Raw genomic sequence first — 22,262 nt, 5'->3', positions numbered from 1 at the left:
CACACACACACACACACACACACACACACACACACACACACACCCACCCACCCACACACCCACACACACACACACACACACACCCCCACACACACACACCCACCCACACACACACACACACACACGCGCACACGCACACGAACCAGGTGGACCATCATCATCAAAGCCATCATCACATCATCATTATTAGCAGAGTGATTGTTTGCACCGTGGAAACAAAAAGTCCGTCAGGCCATGTTGAAGCTACCTTCTGCTTCACAGTGACAAGCGTCATCAGGCTGGCTGAATATTGATTTATCAGCTTCACCCCTAATCCCTTTTTGACAGCTGCCACCAACAGCTGATTGAGCCAATTAACCGAGGTGTATTTGAATGCGCCAATAAATAAATAAACAAACACGTGTCACTCGGTTGTCCGACTCCAATAAGGCACAAAAAACTCAAGTGCTAAAAGTCAGCTCGTTTGCGTAATTACGCACCGCGCGCGTGTCGGAAGCGGTGAAGCATAGTATTACTCACGCTCAGAAGCCATGGTGATGACGGACTCCGTGGTGGCGTGGTACTCATCCTCCTCCATAAACTCATCCTGGGAGGACGCGTCTCCCTGAAAGTCGTGATGGTCCAGGAGCTGCTGGAGCGGGGGCGCCTTAGGCAGCAGTTGGTTGACCACCTCCCGGCTGATGTTGGGCGCCTGCTTCAGACGCAGCTTGCTCAAGATCTGCGACTTGATGGTCTCCAGCCTCAGCACTTTGCTTTGTTCCCTCCAAACGCAGGCGGAGCACTCGTGGGAACCGGCGTCCTCGTCCAGGGGCGACAGGCCGGCATCCGTGGGCGTCTCGCTGGCGGGAGGCAGCAGCAGATTGGGCTCATCGCTCCCCGACTGTCCCAGGGAAATGAGCACCATCAAGCACAATAAGAAGTTATACCTCGACATGACGATGCCCGGACACCAGGCAATGCAACTTTTTTTTCTTGTTTCCTTTTGTTGTTTAACTCACGTTACCAGTTAAATCCACTCTCTTGGCTGTGCGTCGCTCCTGTCCTTATCCTACCAGAGTGGCATCTAATCCAACACCAAGAAGTTGCCAAGAAGTGCGTTCCAATGTGTCTTTATTGCAAGTTGACAAAATGTCTATCTGATGAACGTAAAGCCCGATGACGTGTGGTATGGTGGTTGCTTTTGGCGTCGTCTGTACTCGTTTCAGTCCACGGAAGTGTGTAAGTGTGCAGAAGTGTCACTGGAAAATGTGCAAGAGCGGTCAAAAAGGGTGCTCTTTATATATCTCAGCTGCCCGCTGTCGTCATCCGTCTCCATTGGCTAAGATGGCAACAAAAGGCTTTTAGGTCTGTCACCAAGTCAAGAGGGACAGAGCGAAGGGAGGGTGCAAGGTCTCTTATTAGACAGAGTTATTATTTGGATATAACCATGAACAGTGTATGACACATTTGTTGAAAATAATATACTCTTTAAATGTTTTATCACATGTTTGTAGAATCTCTCCGAGTACCTCAGAGCAAATAACCAAATCAGTGAATGCAAATTTTTCAACACGTCTCAAGTTTTACCTCTCTTCAGCATCAGCAAATGATCACATTCACTTGTCAGTGCTGACTCGGTTAAAAAAAGTGTTCACTCACAATTTTAAAAATTGAATAAATAACTAAATAAAGAAATACATAAATCCAACCGTTGATATGTTAATATCATGGCTACACCGAGGCTAGGTGGAACTATAGCCCCGTCAGAAATGTAGCTCTAGTTTAGCCCCTCTAGCTTTTAATTTGATATGAATATTGATTTGATAAAATATATTTACAAATTATTTTCTCAGCCACCTATACATCGGTCAAGCCCCCTTTAGTCCCGGGAGAGGGAAAAAAAAACGTTCTTTGTGAATATATCTTTCGTCTAAATGCTGTACTAAACATTTCAAATGCCTCCAAGGGTTATTTATCGTACTTATTTGCTTTCTCATTAAGCCTTGTGAACCTGGGATAATTAAACACAAGAGCCCAATATGTGCATCACATTTCAGGACTGTTTTTTGAAATTATCACTGTTCTTGAGCGTATACTAAAAGTTGCTGTGTATGTGGAAGATGCTGCCAATGTACAGGAACAAGCAAGCTTATGGGTTTCGCCCTCAGTGCAGGCGGCGTCATTGACTCACCAGTGACATCTGGTGGGGAAAAGAAAGAAACGTAAACTCGTGTCGAATCGTTCATTTCATACAATTTATGGTTTGACAGGGCATTCGATTGCTTTTATGCACGAATATTAAGGCACTTGCAGAAATCTGGTATGTGACTCAACAGATTCACAAATATGAATAACAATGATGAAACCATCATAGTGAAGTCACTATGTGTAGGTGTGCACCGACTGTAGGCATCAGGCAGAAAGAACATGCTTCCAAACGAGATGCCAGACTGCAAGCAGCAGTGCAGAAAAGCAACTAAGTAAAACGCATATGTTACTACGGATTTATGGCTCATTAAAAATGAAATGAACAATAAATAAGGTGGAAAATGAACATTCAGTTGACATCTACTTTATATTATTTTATTTGAATATTCTCCAAGGATGCTATGTCTTCATGAGCAGTGATGTGTTTGTTTGTGTGCCACACCCACTTTTATAATGGGCTACTCTATCAGAATAGGTCATAACAATCCATATAATATTAATGTGTTATTAAAAGTAATAGGCAGCACGGTGGTCGACTGGTTAGCACGTCTGCCTCACAGTACAGAGGTGCAGGGTTCGATTCCAGCTCCGGCCTTCCTGTGAGGAGTTAGCATGTTCTTCCCTGCCTTGTGTGGGTTTTCTCCGGGTACTCCGGTTTCCTCCCACATTCCAAGAACATGCATGGCAGGCAGATTGAACACTCAAAATTGTTCCTAGGTGTGAGTGTGAGCGTGTATGGTTGTTTGTCTCTGTGTGCCCTGTGATTGGCTGGCAACCAGTTCAGGGTGTACCCTGCTTACTACCCGAAGACGGCTGGGGTAGGCTCCAGCACGCCCGTGACCCTTGTGAGGATAAAGCGGATCAGAAAATGGATGGAAGGATGGATGATTGTGATTTTTTTTGGGGGGGGGGTGGGGCTGTGATATTTTTCGAAAGTAATATATGTGTCTTGGGTCAATGAAGGCGGCCAATGTAAAACGTGTGAAAATTGTTGTGTCAGTAGGGCCCAGGTGACCCTGCGCCCTATTTCAATGCTGGGTATTTAGTGCAATAATTTCAGTTACAGGATACTTCACAAAGGCGCAATTTAACGTAACTTTAATCATATATTAGAAAATATAATTTTAAACGTGAAAATCCCTGTGATTTGTGGGCGTCACCTCGAGGCACTTTGTCCCTGGTGGCTCTCCGTACTCAACTGGGCTGGGCTTTGTCGTTGTACTGTTACTTTAGCAGCCCTGCTGAGTGTCTGTTACTGTTGCGTAGGAGAATCAAGAACGGCTTAAACTCGGAGGAGCTTGTCTTACATAAACACCACTTGTATAAAACAGTATCAAAAAAATGCTTTCAGTCACTCTGGACAACAGCGGGTCTCCAAAGAAGCGGACTTTATCACGTACCGAGGATGAATCACTCCGTAGCATCATAAAGGAGGTGAGCGGAGAGAACCAGTCAGCGTCTTTTAAAAAATATATATATTTATCTAAGTATACAACTCGAATGGGGCGTTTGGTTTCTTTCAATACTTCAACTTCACATGATGTAGTCAAGCGAGAATTTAGCGAGAATTTGGGCGTTATTTATTTTTTTCAGCTCTAAATGACGGCTTCTTTGAGCGAGAACAGATCGGTTTCAACCTACTTCCTCATACCAGCTAAATGTGCTGCTGTGTTGACTAATGCTGAAATGCTACGTGTTGTGTGTGTGTGTGTGTGTGTGTGTGTGTGTGTGTGTGTGTGTGTGTGTGTGTGTGTGTGCGTGCGTGCGTGCGCGTGTGCATGTGCTGTGTGTGTGCGTGCGTGCGTGCGCGTGCGCGTGTGCATGTGCGTGCGTGTGCGTGCTCACCAGGCTGAGAGCTCATCCAGGCGTCTGACACGAAGCGACAGTCGACCAGGGACCTTGAAGAGAAGGCCTGACAGCCAGGTAGGGAGACCAACATGAATGTCTCTAGCACGAAAAAAAGAAGCGTCACTCATCTGGAGTTTATCTTTGTACGAGGATTCACGGACTTTCATCACAAAATGATAAATACATATTCAAACTATGCGTTTTCACCTTTCGTGTGAGTCAGATGATCAATCCTCATATTTATAAAAGATCCTGCAATGTTTGCGTTCGTCATTTTGCGAGAAGAGGCCAGAGTTGCGTCTGGACAAATCGCACGCACCTGCTCACAGTACTTTAAGCATCTGACAGTTCCTGGCTGAAAGAGCATTGCTATGCTGGACCAACCTTCCTATTTGGTCGACATGGCTCGATGCGGAAATGCGGAGGATGCCAGAATAATCCTTACAGGAGTACTGAATGCATGGCAGAAAAGGCTGGGAATCAGGGATGGCGTTACTCCGTGGCTAGGAGAGGCTACAGCCCCAACAGAAATCTGTGTAGCCCCAGTTCAGAACGGGCATTTCATTTTATATTTTAAAACAGATTTTTTAATTATTGTTTTGTTTGTATTTGACAGGGCATTCATATATCTTTTGTGACACCAGTTCTGAAACGTTTTCGACACGCCTTGTTTATACCCTGTTAGCCATTTCCAAAGATACAATATTTTTAGTGAATAAATACAAATGTTTTGAATCATTGATAATTTCCCTTGACACACCCTTTGGAATCACTATTGTCGAATAAAGTTTCATACAAGAGCTGCACTGTCTGACATCATCAATTGAAAAAAAAAATACAGAAGGCAGAATTTTTTGGAGGCTACACCTCTATCCTCTATTGGAACTCATTTGTTTTTGCAAGTGTGTTTAATATTGTGTCAAAGTACAGGTCAACCTATTTTTCAATTCTCTAATTTGTCAACAGTTAATTCTGTACTTTGTGTTACAGAAAAACAAAAATACAAAAATCTGAATTTTAAACAAACCAAATTTTAAAACAAACTAAATGAAGGCTTTAGTTATACCAATACTAGTGTGAGCACATTGGTACTGCCTTTCATGCACTTGGTGCATGTTAACTCCTTAGCTGGTCTCTTGAATGTAGCTATGGAAGCTTTGTTGTTGGATGCCCTTTGTGATGTTTGTCTGGTTAATGACAACGTATATTAATTTACTTAAAATGTTTTTCTTACAGCATTCAGACCAGGACCTCTCAATAGGGCTCTCAGATATGGTGACTATTTCTTTGTCGCAAATATAATTGGACACGAGCATTACACTCATTTCCGTTCTGTCTCTCCTGAGGCTTATTCTTGAGAGCTTGTTAAGCGCACAACTACACCCACACGCTGCCGCGTGAATTCAGCCACCGTTAATTTTGTTACCATGTCTGCTGTGTAGCTGGAGCTGCAAGCCAGCTACGACGAGGCGGTGCACGAGTTGCGTGGGCTGGAGGTGGAGCGCGAAGCTCTGTTGTTCCAGGTGGACGTCCTGCAGGACACACTGGAGGGTGTGGAGGAGCTGCTGGCCGAGACCCAGAGGGAGGCTGGGCAGGCTAATGTGGTACGAGGTGCAAACATATGGTAGTTTGGTGATGATGTGGCTTTGTGGCAAAAAAAAAAAAAAAATTCTCTCTGCTTTCAGGAGTTGGAGCGAGAGCAGGAGGCCAAGAGGAAGCTGGAGCGTTTGGTCCACTCTCTATTACAGGAAGTGGAGACATTAAAAGAGGTCATGTGACATTTGAAAGGAAACTTTACACATGCAAAGGTTGTTCAACACAAACCGACTGACGACGCGCAATCAGCGCATTCTTTCCATACTGAACCCAATAGATTTGGAATGACAGGTGACATATGAAAGCGCAGGCTCAATCAATCATGTTTGTACTCTCCTTGATTCTTGTGCTGAGGCAAAACAAGCTCTTGGTAGGTCCGAACCAACATGGAGTTTTGTTTTAGGCCGATGCTGATTCAGATACTTGGCAGAGTAAAATTCCGATCACCGATTAATCGGCTGATTTAATTTTTAAGATAAATCATGAAAAATGTAACTAACATTTGGTCTTTAATGCTTACAATAAAAAATAGGAATTATAGGGAGAAAACTGAACTGTTTGACAATACAATTCCCAGGGGTTTATATTTGAATGTTATCGTTGTCTTATGTTATCATGTGTTAATGTGTCCAAAATAAATAATTGGCCGATATTTTAAAAGCTAAGATCGTCCGATTAATCGGTCGTAGCCTAGCAAGAACCTTAATGTATATTTTACATATTTTACATAAGACAAATCTCACAAGTTAACACCAAACACAAGTCCTAAAATGAGCTACCACTTAGGCCACTGCACAAATTTGTTTATTGCGTACAGTTCATCACGCCATCCGCCGAGACGTCAATTACAGAAAATATTCTCTGAAAAACATTACGAGGTGAATTCTAAGTGCCTGTAACCGGTTGTTGTTTTACTTTCTCTTCACAGGAAAAAAATATCCGTTTGCATGTATCGGCGGACACAAGTGAAGTGGACGTAACGAGACGAGGACGTGAAATGAACGAACCCGCCAAGAACGCCCCACTATCTAATTTTTCCAGAGAAGCGATTGCTGCGTCTGAGGACGTGCGCCCGACGAAGGGAGACGACGGGGGCGTCGTGACCAAAGTGAAGTGGGTGGCCAACAACGCCCCCTCCCTCGCACTTGACCCGCTCCGTGAGGACGGGGTGCACCGGAGGCCTTACGAAAGCCAACGAGACGCATCCCCGGACAAGAGCGACTCGGATACCGCAAGCACGTACGAGGACGCGTCTGCGGAGACTCCTGAGCAGGACGACGACCCTTTGGAGTTGCCGCATGACTCGGCAAGTAAAGATGACGTCGACTCCCAGGAGCCCCAAACCGGTGATAACTGCATTCTGTCTTAATTTATTTGGAAACCGCACATCGTTTTTCAAAGCTGCCAGTCTCAAGATGGCTCACAAGCTGATTCTTTGTTGCCAATACTATCTTTTCGACGTGTCTTCTTTTTGATACTCTTTCAAGAAATGTTAGCCGCTGCCTGGAGTGGAACTAGAGGCCTATAGACCGACTTGTCTGCATTATGTCCCAATCATTGTGGTTGCAGTTCAAGAAAACGTTTTGGGAGACTTAATCCGAGATTCTTGTATTTGGTGACAGTTTTTTTGTAAAGTCGTTATAAAAATTTTGTAACTGTAAGGGAACCGCAATTTATTCACTGCCTGACTGAGTGACAAGTCGTATTCTATGTCTTTTGTATCGTTTATTTTGAGGATTGAGGGGGGGAATTGGCTGCATTTGCACTTTTCATAAGGTTGTGCTTTGAAAAACATTCCATTTCGAACCAGTAACATGCCAACCAGGGAAAGGAAGTCCTTTGTCTGCACGAGAAGGCTGCATTGTTGCACATTTACAGTGCATTTTTCATGTCCGATTGCTGTATACTTTTTTTTTTTTTTACATCCTATGGGAGCTGTTTGCATGAACATCTACGTCACATTTTTAGTTCCACGGGGCACATACATTGTATACCAGTTTAAACACTGTTTTGCACTTAGAAACCTTACAAAATTTCACAAATCAGGTTTTATATGTACCATTATCATACATGAACTACCATGATTCATCTTTACACTTTAGGTGAACATTTCTAACGATTTCATACATTTAGCCGGTCAACGTGATTGCTGTCATTACTTGATGGGCCACACAAAATTCCAGTGACTTCTCTTAAAACAGATTTTCATGATATGTCATGATATCAAGTTCATGTAATTAGTAACTCTGATCCGGATACTCTTGTTTAAAGATTTTCAAATTGTTTCCTTAAACATGTTATTTTTCTTTTCTCTCAAATCATTTACCGGTATGTGCTTTTTCCGCAGAAAAAATGCAAAAATATATATTCTTAGTGAAATGGTTGCATCCGAATCATTTTGAACTATGAAGTAAATGTTTATCTGGAAGAGTACAAAAGACTTGTAGATACTGACTAGAAAATTTGGAATAAAAGGACTTGATCAAACTGGTGTGCTTTGATTTATTTCATATTTATTTTGATTGGCCCCAAAGTACACAAAAAAACAACCAAAAGGTTACTTGCATTGTTGCATATGACAAAACCAAATATTCATATTACATTTTGATGTTAGGTTGTACAGTATATCAAATTATAGGTGACCAACGTGTCCAACTTTATTCAAATGTTTTAGCTGGTTGTGCTATATCATTATTGGCCAACAGGTGGCAAACTAGATTTTCGTTTGAATGGAAGCAGATTAGCCTCTGCCAGACATTCAGTGTAAGGTTATGTTGCTATCATCATTAACGCTCATTATGCTTATTATGTTAGGAATAACAAACCACTGGTGGAAACCACAAACGTGTATATGTCACTTTTCTAATTATTTTTTATTACAATGCACTCAGTAGCTGGAGTTGTTGGGGAGTGAGATGAAGATTTCGCTCTATTTTCTCTGTCAAAACAGCCCCTTTTCTTTTTTCAAGTTGAGTTGTCTCCATTTTGGCAGGTTTGCAAATTCGTCTTTGGTGATTCCGAAAATGTGGCAGAAGTCTGAGTCGGTGAGGTACCTCTGAAAAGCAATCAACGAAATACATTTGGAACATTTTGGGAAACTCTGTGGCTTTTTGCCAGTAGATTTGTTCGTTTCATGCCAATCTGTGAATAAAATAAAACGGAGTGAAGCACCTCTTTCTGGGTGGGGTCCACGTTTCTAGGCAGCTCGCTTACCAGCGATTTGACTAAAACCTCAGCCGGAAAACACTGAAAGCTTGCATCATTTTCAACACTGCTGTAAACCTAGAAAATGACAGCAGTCAAACAAAGCCGCTTTTTAACGTGTCACGTAAACCATCTTTTTGTGAGTGTACATACATTGAGAACATCAACAGGGCTCATTGCGTTTCCCAGCTCCTTCTTCAGTTCCTCATAGCTCTTCCCGTCCTGCCAGACAAAAACAAACAAGCCACTTCATTAGGTACACCCAAGCAAGATATACGAGGTGCTACAAAATTCTGAAAAAGCTCGTGATGTGCTCGGATTGGTTTAGTAATAGTGTCTGTTTGGTCAACCATTTTGTATGAAGACACACCTCCGCATGTAAACTATGATTTAAAGGTCAATTAATACCTTGAGGGCAGCACTAATCAAGATGGGGAGTATTGGGACTTTTTTTTAAAGGTTGACATTTTTCCACTCAATGACAATTCATGTTTCATTGAAAACATGTGCTTACACTCCATTTGTAAGGGTCCCAAGCAGTGAACCAGCCAGTGAAGGTGGGCGGCTCGAACCCTTGCTTGATCAGGATGATAGGGGTGTCCGGATCTCTACCACCCGGGTGTGTGCGCAGGTACTCCTGGCTGCTCACCACTGCCTCTTTGCGTTCTACTCTGTTGGCCTCTTTGCCAATCCACAAAAACACCTAATGCGGCAGATTCATCATAAAGCTGTATATTAAGACAATATACTGGAGCGTGTTTAGCATATGGTATGCTTCCCCCTTCCCTACCTGGTCCCATGTGTCTAGTAACATGACATCATCTTCATTGAGGTCGTCCTGTGTAAACTGGGTCACCTCGGTCACTTTGAAACGTCCCGACTTGTTGGAGCATTCGAAAAGGCGTGGCTCGTGGTCCAAAACCGTCTGCTGCAGCCTATGGACACACACACACACACACGCACGCACGCACGCACGCACACACACACACACACACACACACACACACACACACACACACGTTTGGACAAAGGGAGATATGGACACACGCACACGCACAAACACACACAGAAAAGGACAAAAACTCACGCCCGCCTAACACACTATCCGTCAGCCACCTTTACCTCTTGTCATCAGCATAGGGAACCTGTCCTCCCAGCGTCTCCCAGAATTCGAAAGGCTCATGTCCCTCTGCAACAATCTGACTCTGGATGCCTTCCAAGTTGTGTCCAATCACGGCGCTGATCTCCTTTGCCATGTTCCTCTCATCTCCACTTGCTCCCTACAACCACCAGACATCATTGGCTTTCTAATGCCACCATTGTTTACATCAGAGGGCCTTGCTCTGTACCTTTCCACACCACAGGTACAGTCCACTCTGACTCTTAAGCAGAAAAACGTCGTTGGAGTTGAGAGAAGAAGCCAGTGCTGGAACCTCAATAGCTCTCGTATTGGCGGGCTCATAACCATGAACCTGGAACAGTCGCACTGATGGATCTGGCTCCGAAATTCCTTTTCTAGAGGAGCCACCCTGACACAGAAGAGGGATTGCATACATTACATGGGGCAGACACAAAAGCCCACTGGGATTCAATTCACATTCATACCTCAAAGATGACCATTTTGCCTTTGAAAATGGCCAAAAAATGTCTTGGTTCTTTACCCATGGTCACTCTCACTTGAACCGGCGCCCCGCCGTACATGTGGTCCATATCGATGGCGTGGAGCGCAGACGCTGCCAGTTCATCCTGTGTGGCATGGCGGCCCTAAAATAGTACGCGTTGATTTGAGCTTAGTTCCGCCTCCAAAGATGAGGCGGAAAGTAGAAATCAGCGTTGGGAGCGTCACCTGCCATATGTAGAGCAAGTAGCTCTGCTTGTTTTTCACCAGGTAAGTATAAAGGATCAAGTAACAGTCTCCTCCGTAGAAGTAGCCGTGACGTTGAGGGTCCACTGGCACCAGCTCCAGATTCTCAATTCTCCAAACCTGAGTGCAATTGTAGTCATTTGATTATCTTCAACTGTCATTTTTGTTCATCATTGACTGTCATACACTTTTGAGCTTCATGTCAATGCTATTATAGCAGGAAAAATGCTATGAATAGTGGATGCTATTTAAACAAATCGCAAGGTGATTTGTGTGCATGGATGGCAGATATACTTCAAAGGTGTATTGCCATATTGTATTTTTTTTGTATTAACTCCACATGTTTGTGAAGCACTTGATTCCTCTCTGAGTAGTGCTACATAAATAAAATGTACTTACTGTCTTCAAGGCAACCGGGGAGTAGGAAATAGCCCAAATAGATTTTTTTTAGGTCAACATTTAAATAAATAAATAAAATACAGTATCGTAAAGTTGACATGTCGACAGCTATGGTATACGGGAAATGTGATGAAAACAATTTTTTTGTTTAAATAAATGTTAAAAGTTTTTTCCATATAGTACATAAAATCTATCGACAGTATCTTTACACCAATTTCTAGAAAAATAGTTTCTAGATGGCGTCATATTTTCAGTTGCCATGGCCATTGCGGGGTGACATTCAACCAACATAGGCTCGGACGTCCCATTGCACATTTTCTAGTTGGAAGCATTTCTAACTTGCCAGCAATGTTTTCTTTTTTTGCCTTATGGTCAATTAAAGGCAATCAGTTAAAAAAAAAAAATAGAATGTTTTAAGACTGCACACATGGCCACGAACCTCGACTTGGCCTGTGCCATCGTCCACCATCCTCTCTTGCGCAGCAATCTCTGGCCTCTCGTGCATCAGAGACACATCAAATTTCTCCTGTCTGACAGTAGCTGACAACAAAAAAAAAGATTCACTAATTGCGCAGTCATTGGCTTCTTATACTTATACTTATGGAGTAATGTCGCGGCCAACGTCACATACCAACTTTCCCCTTTGTGTGTACTCTGCCCAGGCCTTGAGTCTGGTCCTTCACTGTCCACGTCTGGAACAGTTGCTTGAAGAGAGCCGACTCGCCGCCGTCATTTATCACCTCCACATTTGTTGTGCCGGGATAGTTTTTTGCCTTGATGAACTCCTAAAAAGACCAGTCGAATAGTTAAGAGGATGTCGTCATATTGTATCTAACAACAACAAAATGGCTGAACGTGCCACTCACCAAAGATCTGCTTATGGCCATCTGCCTCTCGGCTTTATTCGCTTTCTTCCCCTTCCATACAAACACTTTTGACCCACCATGGTCCAGGATGTAGCAGTCCTGTATACATTTGACCAATGGCTCTCAAATTGTTTACCACCTCAACTATCATAATGACCAACATTACAACACAGTAGTGGTTCATCAAAATAAGACGTAGGTATATTGTAAACCATTATAACATGATGCACTCTTTGAACAGTAACACTGCACTTAAATTAATTAAAAGATATTTTTAAAACAACACAAAAAATAGCTTTGTGAGTCAATGAAAATGTAATGTACATAAAAGTTAAAATAAATATGAAATGACTTTTTATTGCAAAATGTTTCATGGAACTGAACCGCATTCAGGCAGTGATTCTTTCATTATACCATGAGAGGGAGTCAAATTTCATCCATCCATCCATCCATTTTCTAAATTGTTTATCCTCACAAGGGTGGAGGGGTGTGCTGGAGCCTATCCCAGCTGTTTTTTAAAAACTTGACAGATGTGCCTGGCATTTGTTTAAAAAAATAAGCATTTAATTTTTTTTTATATGAATTTTCTTTTTTAAAGTGGTATTATTTATAATTACATACGATTTTTTTGAAGTGTGTTAGTGCAAAATTGTTGATTTTATTTCATTATTTACAACAAAACAAGTATTTCAATACAATAATGGTATGCAAAAAAAATATTTAAAAAAAACAAAAACAAAACAAATACATGCAACAAATATTACTGTATAGGACTCTTGATCATGTAAATGCTCAGTGGTCTAACTTAAAGCCCCTTCGAGACTCTAGGGATCTAAGGGCCTTTAAAGTCAAAGAAAGCAACTCACATTATTGTTGAGTAGTTCCTGAGCCAGTGGCCGGCGAGCAACCTCTACGACCTTCATCTGCCCTTCAGCATCTGACACACTGGGAGAAGTGCACACATAGAGGATGCACACATTGAGGAATCCTCACACTGACAGGAAGAAACACCGAATAGCATTGGTCTACATCTTACTGATAAAGAGTGAGGTTTCCCGTTTGTTCCTTGTGAGGGCCTTCGTCAGGAGAGCCGTCTGTCAGATGGATGCGCCTCTCCCCAAGAACGCCAATCAGCATGTCCATGATATCAGGAGAGTTGTCCTCCTCATTACCTTCAATCACCTTGATCTCCGCCCGACCTCCTCGCTCTCTGTCCCGAATGTCTTTGGCCAACAGCATACTCTGGGGGGCAAAAGAGACGTTATCATTTTTTTCATACTGCTACCACTACAACAACAACAACTTCATGATGATGATTTTGATGATGACGATGATAAGTAGAAACTACCGAATAATTGTGTATTAATCTAAGCACATTACTACTAATTACTTGCGTATGCCATCAGTATTTGAGTAAAAAAACAGAAATTACTGAACTGTTGAACAATGTAGATGTGTAAAAACGCAGTTAGCAATCATTTAAAACACACAGAGTGCCTTTGCAAAAATAAAGGATACTCTAGTTGTGTTGACGTGCAGTAACTAAAATGACGTCGTAAAAATAGGATTTTTTTGTTGTTGATGAATACATGCATGTAACTATCTAATAATGTTGCAATGCTGTTGGGTGCCCTTTGTAATATTATCGTCTAGTTTATGATTTGTGTCACAGTGCAGTTTGCAACTACTATTTCTCCGACCACCACCACCGAGCATTTGTGTAGGAATACAGGAATCGCAACTGAGTGCTGAGTTAATCGTGTAGTCACATTTCTTAATGCTGGGGTGTCAAACTCATTTTTGCTGTAGGCCACATTTTAGTTACCGTTTCCCTTGGAGGGCCGTTATGACTGAAACCATATAAAAAAAGTCAAGAGTAACGGTTTATTCAACTATTGTTTAAGTTACTGTAATGAGGGGTTTGGTCACAGGAAAATACTTACAGTATGTCTCTAATTTATTAAACATGAGAATTTTAAATTTTGAGAGAGATTTTAGCAAGTTGACATGTTTGGCTGGCTTTCGCGGGCCACATAAAATAATGTGGCGTGCCAGATCTGGCCCCCGGGCCTTTAGTTTGACACCTGTGTCTTAATACGAGGTACTTGAAGGTAACTGGGGGTCTACATGCCCGTATTCACTGCTGAATACCTAATTAAAAGTATTGAAAGTAACCGCGACACAAGCACTCTGCAGTTATTGTTTTCATTCTGATCAGAAATTACATCATACGCTGTATTTGCCACATTGCAATGATGCGAAATTACGATAGTTATTTGTGTGTCGTCTGAATATTTTTCAAAAACGCAGAAATTAGCCACTTTACCTATTAATCGTTCGACAATAATGTAATCGCTCCTAAATTGTGTATGACTGCACACTCAGTGGTCACGTGCTACAAATAAACTTACTTTCAGTCTTTCCTGCTTGTTGCTCTTCGGTCCATTCCACTGGATGATGGTTTTTCCGATGTCCAGTAAAAACACATCGCCGAGGTTGAAACTCTTCCAGCACAGTGCCACCTGAAACCAGTGGGAGCAGCGGCGGCGTGTGTACACACACAAGGCCCTCTGTGCCCCCGCTGTGTTACGTAACCAGCCTGAAATCGAGCGCTCACCTCCTTGGCCACTACCCGTTTCCTCCCTTTGACATGAAGCAGCCTCTGAACGTCGTAGGTGTTGATTTCAGTGTGCCTCATGCCCGACGCAACTCCACCTTTCTTGTAGCTGCAGCATGTGTCACAGGGTGAGTAAAACGGGAGATAAATCTAGGGTTACATTCCTCTTGGCTTTCACATTCACTCACATTATTCCTTGCTTGAAATAACCCCTGAACACATCGGACTCGTGCTCCTGAACTTCTCTGTGCTGGACCGGTGTGGAACCCAAATAATCATCCAATTGTGCGGTGTAAACTGCAGCGGCACCTTGCTCATCTTGAGAGGACTGTGAGCCGATCCAGAAGTGGATGTCATAGTGGAGGGAGTTTTTTACCTTTTGGGTCTGGAGATTCAAGAGTCATACAGAAAGTCAACATCACAAATGCTACACTATGAGGATGGATAAATCGTGTACTTACATAGAGAACAACATAGCAGTCACCCTCATAAAAATGTCCGTAGGACTTCTCGGGGACTTGAACAAGCTCCATTTTCTGTTTCAGATGGAGAGGACGCCTGTTTCCACCATTACATTGTAAAAGTATCCATCACTTTTACGACAATATGTGATGGTAAACTACACAAGTACCTCAATTCTCCAGATGATAATCCCAGGGGTATGAGTTACGGCTCTAAATGTGTACTCCATGTTGCACGCCGTTGCGGTGGGCCGCTTTGATTCCTTGTTATTTTCACCTGCTCAAATAAAAACATCACCCAAACCGATAAAATGTTTCAACAAGATACACAACAGTGTACGGTACAACATATAGAACATACCTTCAAAGAGTTGATCTTGGTTAACTTGGTAACAACAAAAAAGCCTCCTTTCAGTCAACGCAGCTGGCAAGACAATTTGCATGCATTTGCGTGTTTGGGACTTTTCACAAAGTTCTGCCCAATCGCTGAGGATGACACATGACCACGTAGGCAAATTGGTCAAACAAAGATGGACTCATATTCTAATTTGAACAGACACACTTTTTTCCATTGTCACCTGGCTGTCGGCGCGGCAGAGTTTGTACACTAAATGTAAGTGAAAACCCCCCCCCCAAAAAAAAATCATGCTACAACTATACACACGGAATATAAGAACACATCTTAAGCTTTGTTGTTTTCAAAGATGGACTCATATTCTAATTTGAACAGACACACCTTTTTTTCCATTGCCACCTGGCTGTAGGCGCCGCAGAGTTTGTACACTAAATGTAAGTGCAACTACCCCGCCCCCCACAAAAAAAAAAAAAATCATGCTACAACTATACACACGGAATATAAGAACACATCTTAAGCTTTGTTGTTTTCTGTTTGAAGTCATGTCATTGCCCAAACATGGCATCTGCTTTGAAAATTATTGTTGAATTTATATTTCCATCTTGGTAGTACTTTTGAGTAGTACGTCTGCTACACAGGTCTATGTTCTGGGTTTGAATCTCAACTCCCAACTTTCCTTTGTGGAGTTCACATGTTCTCCTTGTGTTTGAGTGGCTTTTCTCGTAGTATTTCCTCCCACATTCCAAAAGAATGCCTGTCAGGTTCATCGTCAACTCTAGGGGCTCTATTTTCGTGACCGGTGTAAATATGGTGTGGAGCACCAATGCATGAGCAGGTTAGACTGGAGGATCTACAAGAGGTAGGGCTGCGTCACTGAGGGAGCGATCACAGCTGACTTTAATCAAAATGGCGCCTTTCCCTTCCTTCAAATCTGCTGCACTAGTCGCGCAATAGAGTCAAAAACCGTCACCCGTTAATAACTGTGCCGCCCAGAACAGCAATTGTGTTGAGGGTTCAATGCCCGCTGTTCTATGTCACCAAAACAACTACAAACAGAACGCTAGTTGCAATTTGTCTTCACATGCTTTGACATTGGCATTTCTCATCAAAAATCAGGTGGGATAGGCTCGAGCTCGCCTGTGATGTTAACAAGGAAAATGGATGGATATTTGATTTGAATTCTAATTAGAAATGTGAAATCATTTTGTAACACTTTTCATATGACTTTGGGCATCGTCTTTATATTCAAAGTGAAGAGGAATGACTAGTAAGGTTCAAAGTAAGCCTTGTAGGTGTAAATGTTTATCACTTTTTTCCATTTTTTTTTTCTCAAGGATTTCTCCTCACATGCGCATCAACACATAAACGCATAAGAAAAAAGACCACGAGTGACAAGTTAAATAACATTTTCAGCCTTGTAGAATCGAAAACGCTATTTATGACTTTGCCCTTTTTTTCCATGAATCCTCGCATGAGCCTCCACTGGAATGATGTCATGCAAGTTAGTGGCCAAAATGAAACGAATGACACACCATTTTAAGTTGAGATGCCTGGAAAATGGTGATGAATCACAGTTTAAGCACAGTGGGGTCACTTGGGCCTTTTTGTTTTTTCGATCCAAGTGGAAAAAATATGGCACAACAATTATTCCTTTCAGCTTTTTGATCTTCGAAGACGACAGAAGGTGGAAATAATTACAGAGTAACCAGACTAACGTACTACTCAAGCCAACTACTGTTTGGCTTCCTCCGGCCCTATAATTAAAAGTACTGTGATCTGGCTAAAGAAAAAGTAACAACCTTAACGTCTTTCAACGTGCAATGTGCAACTCTTGTATCCGTAAAGTGAAGACAGGATGCTAACAAATCATACTCACGATTCCTCAAGAGATTTGATTAAAATGTTCGACTTGCTCAGGCAGAGGTGCAATCTCCGTCTGAACAACGCTTTACTTTGGCAAAGAGGGGCTTTTAAGATCATGGACAGAAAGGCAATGATAACATAAAGGACTCTGATTGGCTGATGTCATGCTGCTCACAGCCACGAAGAAGACATACGATACATCCCGTGCCTGCGTGGGTTTTCTCCGGGTACTCCGGCTTCCTCCCGCATTCCAAAAAAATCCATAGCAGGTTAATGGAACACTCGAAATTGTCCCGAGGTGTGAGTGTGAGCGCAAATGGTTGTTCCTCTCTGTGTGCCCTGTGATTGGCTGGCAACAGGTTCAGGGTGTCCCCGGCCTACTGCCCAAAGACAGCTAGGATAGCCTCCAGCACGCCCCGCGACCTTTGTGAGGATAAAGCGGTTCAGAAAATGGATGGATATACCCTGTTCCCTACATTCTGCACCAGGTAGAAGTCGAAGAGGAAACAAGGGGGACAGGCCTGTCTCTTCCATCTCCACCAGATGTTCCTAGCTCCTCCCATTTAGCTCAGCTGGACATTCCAGCCCACCTCTGGGGATCTGCCGGCTCCTCCACACACTCGGCCAGTCTACGCGAGCAGGAGGAAACATAATGAGAGGACTCGTTGTCTTCGTCAGTGCCGTGTGTTTGGCCAGCGCACAGCACCAGGCCCTCATTGACTACTTGGAACGTCGGCTGCTTGCGATAGAGGTGAGACGCTTCTTCTTGTGCTCCACGAGGAAATTTCCAGGAATAGGGCAAAGGCATTGGAATGCAGATGTGCCTCAACCCTGCGGAAAACTTTTCAAAGCCGTTATAGTGCTTAGGTTCCATTTAGTAGCCACTTTTGACATGGGAAGGACGTAAAAAGATGCAAATAGGGTGCATTCATCTTGTCCGCGTTAGTGACGCAGCAGAACACGGAAATGCAGAGGATTGCATTTATCAGGATGATCAAGGAAGTTGTTATTTCACCATCAATATCCCGTGTGGAAAGTCTCCAAAATGTCCATATGAGTCTCTTGCCGGAGACTTGTTATCCTTTAATGGTACAGTCACTATACCACGAAAGGAAAATAACAGTTTGGCGTCAAGGAAAATTGAAGATGCTGTTTATAGTACGTTGAATTTCTAATATGGATTATGGCTGAAATCCATGTCAACATTGTGCCCTGAAATTCCTCACTTCATATGTTTTATTTGTTAATCCTTCCCCTCTACAGAGAGGGAAAAACTTTCTTGGCTGAAACACAAAGGTTGATGTCAGTGCTTGCCTCTCGGAATACTTTGAAGTCTGCTAATTAGAATTCTTTCTTTGAAATCTGTATGTCCATATCTGACCTGGCCCGCTTCAACAAAATAGGACCGCATCTCCCTGTGGCACGAACAGGCCACGCGCTACGCCTCAGAGCTGCGCGAACTCAAACAACACATGGTTTCTCAGCTTGAGAACCTGGACAAAGAGAAGGAGACACTCCGCGTGAGTCTGGACAGCATGGGGATGCGAGTGGACCGGGTGGAGCGTGAGCTGGACTACTTGGAGACCCAGAACGGTGCTCAGCCGTGCGTGGATGTGGACGACAAGCTGATCGAGCAGCAGGTCACCCAGGTGCAGGAGAAGCAGAAGACCAAATACTTCAAACTCACCGGTGAGAGATTGCGCTGCTCCGAATTAGTGTTGCTAACTGGGAATGAGCCATCGTCACATGGCACAACTCATGAGATATATTTGAAATAAGCATAAGCAAAAAAAAAAGAAAAAAGAAGTGGCACAGTAGACTACTGGTTAGCAGTGCACTCCAGGGGTGTACTGCACCGAATATACTTCAGCACACCCGCAACCCGAGTGAAGATAAGAAGTATAGAAGAGGGACAAATGTTATTCAATTCACGTATTTAATTGAAAACACCACAAAGACAGATTTAATCCATCCATCCATTTTCCGATCCGCTTATCCTCACAAGGGTCGCGGGGGATGCCGGAGCCTATCCCAGCCGTCTTCGTGCAGTAGGCGGGGGACACCCTGAACCGGTTGCCAGCCAGTCACAAGGCACACACAGACGAAAAACCATCCGCGCTCACACTCACACTCACACCTAGGGACAATTTGGAGTGTTCAATCAGCCTGCCATGCATGTTTTTGGAATGTGGGAGGAAACCGGAGTACCCGGAGAAAACCCACGCAGGCCCGGGGAGAACATGTAAACTCCACACAGGGAGGCCGGAGCTGAAATTGAACCCGGTGCCCCTGCACTGTGAGGTCGACACGCTAACCGCTGGACCACCGGGCCGCCTGACATATTTAATGTTACGTTGGTTTTTTTTTTTGTTTGTTAGTTTTACTGGAATTAATGCACACCAGCTGGCAACAATAGATAAATATTGAACTGAATTCACTGAAATTTGGTTAAGTTCCTTTCTATTGCACAAGTCATTAATATTTAGGGTGAATCTTAGAAAAAAAACAACCCCATGGCATTTTGGGGTGCAAATGGTAGCAATGTTAAATTAGCATGAGCATGATGAGGGGATGCAATTGTGTTTCTCTTTTTCTTAGACTGCAACGACATGCTCTCCACCATAAAGGCTATGAAGATCTTGAAGAGATTGGGAGGCTCCAAGGGAATGTGGACCAGAGACACTGGTGGGGGCTCCGGGAAGGTCTTTATCTTTAATGGAACCGACGAAGACACCATCTTCGAATTTGCCACCGTGCAAGAGTTTACTCGTTCGCAAGGCTTGTCTGACTCCAGGCAGCTGAAGCTTCCCTCCGCTTGGCGGGGGACGGGACACATCGTCTATAACAATCACGCCTATATTGTGATTCAGGAGGATGAATTGACGCTGGTCAAATATGACTTGAGGAACAAGTCTGTGGTAGGTAGCGCGGTGTTCCCAGACCAGGACTACATCCCAGTGTACAGTCTGAGCCCTGAAACCGTGATGGACTTGGCCGTGGATGAAGAAGGCCTGTGGGTCATTTACTCAACACTTGAGAATGAGCAACACATCTCCCTGGCTAAAATAGACACTCGCTCGCTGAGCATCGAGCAAACGTGGGACACGAGCTGCCCGAGACAGAACGCAGAAGCGGCCTTTGTCATCTGTGGCACGCTGTACGTGGTCTACAACTCGGAGCAGCCCGGGCGATCCCACGTCCAGTGTTTGTTCGACGTCAATGACATGGTGAGCAATGACGACGCGCCGCTGATTTACTTTCCCAAACGTTACGGGGCTCACGCCAGTCTCAAGTACAACCCGCTGGAGCAGCTGCTCTATGCCTGGGATGATGGCTTCCAGATTCTCTACAAACTTGTCATGAAGAAGAAACTTGAGGTTTAGGACCAAACAACAAAATCCCCAACCCACATTGTGGTATAGCTCAGAAGTAGTTTTGGCCACACTGCGTCGTGTGAGCCTACTGGCCAGTGGAGTTTATACAACTTTTGTACTGTTGTATGTGTCGTGTCTCTTCATATTGTCACAATGTGTTTACTGTGCAGTACATGAAGTGTCAATTTCCTGTCTTTTAGCTGCTGACAACCTTCTGCCTGGAAGCATCTTGTACTTAACTCTGCTTTTATCATTCTTTGACATTTCTATCAACTTCTGTCAAGATTTTGATTGCCTTTTTTTAAAAAATCTGCATTCCATTTTCACACACTAAAGGGAAAAGAGTCGCCATGAAAGTAAAACTTTTGCTTTTCCTAAAGCAGAGGGACAGTCTAAATATCTGCAGGCATAACCAAATTTCCGGGTGGTTTCCACTGGGCTCTTATGTGAGCAGTGCTTTGTCCAGTTAAGTTTTTGCCTGGTTGTGATTATAGCTCATAAAGGCAAAGCCAACTGATTGAGATACAGTTTACTTAATCCTGTTATGATGAAATACAAACATGTGTAATCCCCCACGATTTAGTCTGTATGTTCCATGTAATCATATGTGACAGCAATGGTTCAAACCAGTGGAGAAATAATTCCGTTCAAGCTCATAGCAACATTTGATAATGATTTGCTATTTAGTGGAATTTGCTAGCTGGCTAGCACCGTTATGTTTCCCTCTTTACACTGTGGAGTTCTGTAAACCAAGACTGATCAGACTGAGCTGTTTTTCACAAAATAAATGTATGAAAAGTACCAACTGGTTAAGACATTTGGTTATTCATCAACATTGTCAAATCAAAGTCTATTTTTAGTTCAACGCATGAACATAACTTAGAAGTTTAAGGGAAGGGGTGGTGGGTGTTGTAATTTTCCAAAATGATTTTTTGTCATATTTGCTCTGTCAGTAAGACCTGCCAGTAGTACATGAGTAAAATGATCAGTGATTATATTTTTTAAATCAGCTTCATCTGGCTAAATGAGTGAAGCGGGCCTACATTCAATTCTTGCAAGCAGTTTTAAAGGTGGAAGTCAACCCCAAAATGTTCTTGACAGTAATAGGCTCTATGCAACCCTACTAGTCTAGACACGGCATTCTGATTAATATTGTGTTTGTAGAATATGAGCTCGAGAGTAAAATCCACCTTTTAGTCCCTCTCAGGGGGGCGGCCATTTTGCCACTTGAAAATGACATCACAGTTCCTCAGGTCTCATGTAATGGCCAATCATGGATAAGCTTCAGAAAACAGGTAAGCCGTAGTTGGTCGTCACCTGTGCCATTAGCAACTACAATATCATTTTCAGGTGGACTTTGCCACTTAACTAAAATTCCACAAACATCTAGTAGAGGCGCAAAAAACATACTATGAAGAAATGTTTTGGGTTCACTATATTTGATTTATTAATTTAATAATCAAGAGCCTTAAGATATCATTCCTTTTTATTTATATGTTCTGTCTAGTTTGAAGGTTTTGCTAGCTGTGGAAGGTTACCATCGTTTCTTTCGATGGGTTCACTCAGTTTTCCTGCCATAAGACGCAGACTCCCTGTTTAACTTAACTTAAAACTGTTCAAGCAAAATA

The 22,262-nt window shown here is 43.0% G+C and overlaps 4 protein-coding genes across 8 annotated transcripts in view; 2 read left to right on the top strand and 2 right to left on the bottom strand.

The window, feature by feature from the left end:
* gdf11 (growth differentiation factor 11) overlaps positions 1 to 1,618 on the bottom strand; it is a 30,046-nt gene extending 28,428 nt beyond the window's left edge. The window contains exon 1 of one of the 4 annotated variants that reach the window (XM_019881003.1): positions 520 to 1,618. In XM_019881003.1, the coding sequence (XP_019736562.1) occupies positions 520 to 934 (415 nt within the window). In that variant the 5' untranslated portion in view covers positions 935 to 1,618. The remainder of the gene's footprint in view (positions 1 to 519) is intronic. The other 3 variants (XM_019881004.1, XM_019881005.1, XM_019881007.1) reach the window with 3 other exon arrangements.
* Positions 1,619 to 3,392: 1,774 nt separating this feature from the next.
* Positions 3,393 to 7,139, top strand: LOC109522439 (leucine-rich repeat flightless-interacting protein 2). The gene is made up of 6 exons (XM_019881011.1): positions 3,393 to 3,621; positions 4,036 to 4,110; positions 5,272 to 5,310; positions 5,478 to 5,639; positions 5,721 to 5,804; positions 6,560 to 7,139. The coding sequence occupies exons 1-6, from the start codon at positions 3,529 to 3,531 to the stop codon at positions 6,998 to 7,000; spliced, it is 894 nt and encodes a 297-aa protein (XP_019736570.1). The 5' UTR covers positions 3,393 to 3,528; the 3' UTR covers positions 7,001 to 7,139.
* Positions 7,140 to 8,482: 1,343 nt separating this feature from the next.
* avil (advillin) lies at positions 8,483 to 17,489 on the bottom strand. The gene is made up of 21 exons (XM_019881002.1): positions 17,274 to 17,489; positions 15,404 to 15,528; positions 15,213 to 15,319; positions 15,043 to 15,117; positions 14,770 to 14,966; positions 14,582 to 14,690; positions 14,376 to 14,486; positions 13,001 to 13,206; positions 12,831 to 12,909; positions 11,965 to 12,063; positions 11,730 to 11,883; positions 11,538 to 11,638; positions 10,682 to 10,819; positions 10,441 to 10,599; positions 10,185 to 10,364; positions 9,958 to 10,115; positions 9,626 to 9,770; positions 9,350 to 9,538; positions 8,989 to 9,057; positions 8,803 to 8,913; positions 8,483 to 8,686 (listed from the first exon to the last, which is right to left on the bottom strand). The coding sequence occupies exons 1-21, from the start codon at positions 17,375 to 17,377 to the stop codon at positions 8,573 to 8,575; spliced, it is 2,730 nt and encodes a 909-aa protein (XP_019736561.1). The 5' UTR covers positions 17,378 to 17,489; the 3' UTR covers positions 8,483 to 8,572.
* A 192-nt stretch (positions 17,490 to 17,681) lies between these two features.
* olfml3b (olfactomedin-like 3b) lies at positions 17,682 to 21,435 on the top strand. Of its 2 annotated transcripts, none has more exons than XM_019881009.1 (3): positions 17,682 to 18,011; positions 18,691 to 18,949; positions 19,859 to 21,435. In XM_019881009.1, the coding sequence occupies exons 1-3, from the start codon at positions 17,913 to 17,915 to the stop codon at positions 20,641 to 20,643; spliced, it is 1,143 nt and encodes a 380-aa protein (XP_019736568.1). In that variant the 5' UTR covers positions 17,682 to 17,912; the 3' UTR covers positions 20,644 to 21,435. The 2 variants fall into 2 exon arrangements, with proteins under 2 accessions (XP_019736568.1, XP_019736567.1); XM_019881008.1 differs by having other exon boundaries at positions 17,685 to 18,011; positions 18,664 to 18,949.
* The last annotated feature ends 827 nt before the right edge of the window (positions 21,436 to 22,262 follow it).

This window comes from Hippocampus comes, unplaced genomic scaffold, assembly GCF_001891065.2.
Source record: "Hippocampus comes isolate QL1 unplaced genomic scaffold, H_comes_QL1_v1.1 scaffold68, whole genome shotgun sequence".
Classification (NCBI taxonomy): domain Eukaryota; kingdom Metazoa; phylum Chordata; class Actinopteri; order Syngnathiformes; family Syngnathidae; genus Hippocampus; species Hippocampus comes.
The sequence above is the reverse complement of the archived record's forward strand: the minus strand, read 5'-3'. Positions and strand labels throughout refer to the sequence as shown.

Excerpts from the sequence above, each read along its gene's own strand:
- olfml3b (XM_019881008.1), top strand. The coding sequence starts at position 17,913 with ATGAGAGGACTCGTTGTCTTCGTCAGTGCCGTGTGTTTGGCCAGCGCA. Across the intron at positions 18,012-18,663 it reads GTCGGCTGCTTGCGATAGAG|GACCGCATCTCCCTGTGGCA; the intron begins GTGAGACGCTTC and ends TCAACAAAATAG. Across the intron at positions 18,950-19,858 it reads CAAATACTTCAAACTCACCG|ACTGCAACGACATGCTCTCC; the intron begins GTGAGAGATTGC and ends TCTTTTTCTTAG.
- LOC109522439 (XM_019881011.1), top strand. The coding sequence starts at position 3,529 with ATGCTTTCAGTCACTCTGGACAACAGCGGGTCTCCAAAGAAGCGGACT. Across the intron at positions 5,640-5,720 it reads AGGCTGGGCAGGCTAATGTG|GAGTTGGAGCGAGAGCAGGA; the intron begins GTACGAGGTGCA and ends CTCTGCTTTCAG. Across the intron at positions 5,805-6,559 it reads AAGTGGAGACATTAAAAGAG|GAAAAAAATATCCGTTTGCA; the intron begins GTCATGTGACAT and ends TTCTCTTCACAG.
- avil (XM_019881002.1), bottom strand. The coding sequence starts at position 17,377 with ATGATCTTAAAAGCCCCTCTTTGCCAAAGTAAAGCGTTGTTCAGACGG. Across the intron at positions 14,691-14,769 it reads TATTTCAAGCAAGGAATAAT|CTACAAGAAAGGTGGAGTTG; the intron begins GTGAGTGAATGT and ends CACATGCTGCAG. Across the intron at positions 11,639-11,729 it reads ACACACAAAGGGGAAAGTTG|CTACTGTCAGACAGGAGAAA; the intron begins GTATGTGACGTT and ends TTTTGTTGTCAG.